Source organism: Mus pahari, chromosome 5, assembly GCF_900095145.1.
Source record: "Mus pahari chromosome 5, PAHARI_EIJ_v1.1, whole genome shotgun sequence".
NCBI lineage: Eukaryota > Metazoa > Chordata > Mammalia > Rodentia > Muridae > Mus > Mus pahari.
The window spans coordinates 136785030-136786273 of record NC_034594.1 but is presented as its reverse complement, the minus strand read 5'-3'; the positions used below and the strand labels follow the sequence as shown (position 1 = coordinate 136786273).

Genomic DNA, 1244 nt, shown 5'->3' with positions numbered 1-1244 from the left:
AAAAAAAAAAAAAAAAAAAAAAAAAAAAAAAAAAAAAGCTCTTTGACACTATATCACCACACCTCGGTTAGCACTGAACTACTCTTGCCTTCTCTCACACACTTACTTCCTGCTCCTCCTATTGCCTCTAGATCTCCCCTTTCCAATGATCAGAATCCCACTATGAGGGAGCAGATAGAGGTATAATGGGAGAGAAAGGGAGAACAGGGAAGGACCAAGAAATAGATCATAACAACGGGTGTCAGTGGTGAGCATTAGAGAGGAAAAAGGGGTGTCGGAGAAGAACAGAACATTCTACCTGGTCCACAGACATCGTTTCCTGTTGTCTTTCTATCCATCTCTATGGCCTACCATTCTGATTTGGACATAATGGACAGTTAGCTTCCTTAGCAATGTGGCAACCAGCGTCCATCATTGCCTTACCTTCACAGGTAGGCGGCATCCCAGACCAGCGTCCCGTGGCACCACATGTCAGAACTGCAGATCCATTGAGTGTCCAATCATCAGGACATGTAAATTCACACACTGTGCCGAAAACTGCTGTCCCACTGCAGCTCATGTTCATCTTTCCCAGAATGTCAAGGCTTGGACATTGTACTGCTGCAAAGGACATGGCCATAGCGAAAGTCAAGGAAACCATACCACAAAACTACGAAGTCGACGTGTGTCATGAGAGCCTGAGCTCAGTGTTACCTTGGCAGGAGGGGACTTCCTGGGTCCACTTTCCCTGGGATGTGCACTCAAGTTGAGCTGAGCCATGCAATCTAAAGCCCTCGTTGCATTGAAAGGCACATGAGGACTTGTAGGTGAATTCCCCAGTAGTAGCATGAGCACACTCCATGACACCATTCTGGAGCCGAGGGACATCATCACATTTCACAACTGGAAGAGAAAGGCCATCCCGAGGTATAAGCATTGGGCTATAGCAGGCGTCACAGGGGAGCCAAGCCACGAAGATGTTCAATAGCTTCTATCTTACAGTAAAATCAAAAGTATATCTGCAGGGGCCGGAGAGATGGCTGGGGGTGGGGAGGAGGCATTTGATGCCAATCTTAGTAACTTGAATTTCATTCCTGGTACCTATATGATGGGACCCACATGAAAATCAACTCTGATAAGTTGTCCTCTGACTTCCACATACGGGTCTTGGAGTACACACACACACACACAGAGAGAGAGAGAGAGAGAGAGAGAGAGAGAGAGAGAGACAGACAGACAGACAGACAGACAGACAGACAGACAGA

General features: G+C 46.9%; 1 protein-coding gene across 1 annotated transcript in view; it reads right to left on the bottom strand.

Moving 5' to 3' along the window:
• Positions 1 to 1244, bottom strand: part of Sele (selectin E) — a 7959-nt gene that overhangs the window by 1444 nt on the left and 5271 nt on the right. Inside the window, exons 9-10 of the mRNA XM_021199288.2 lie at positions 694 to 885; positions 424 to 600 (exon numbers count right to left, since the gene is read on the bottom strand). Coding sequence (XP_021054947.1) covers positions 424 to 600; positions 694 to 885 — 369 coding nt within the window. The remainder of the gene's footprint in view (positions 1 to 423; positions 601 to 693; positions 886 to 1244) is intronic.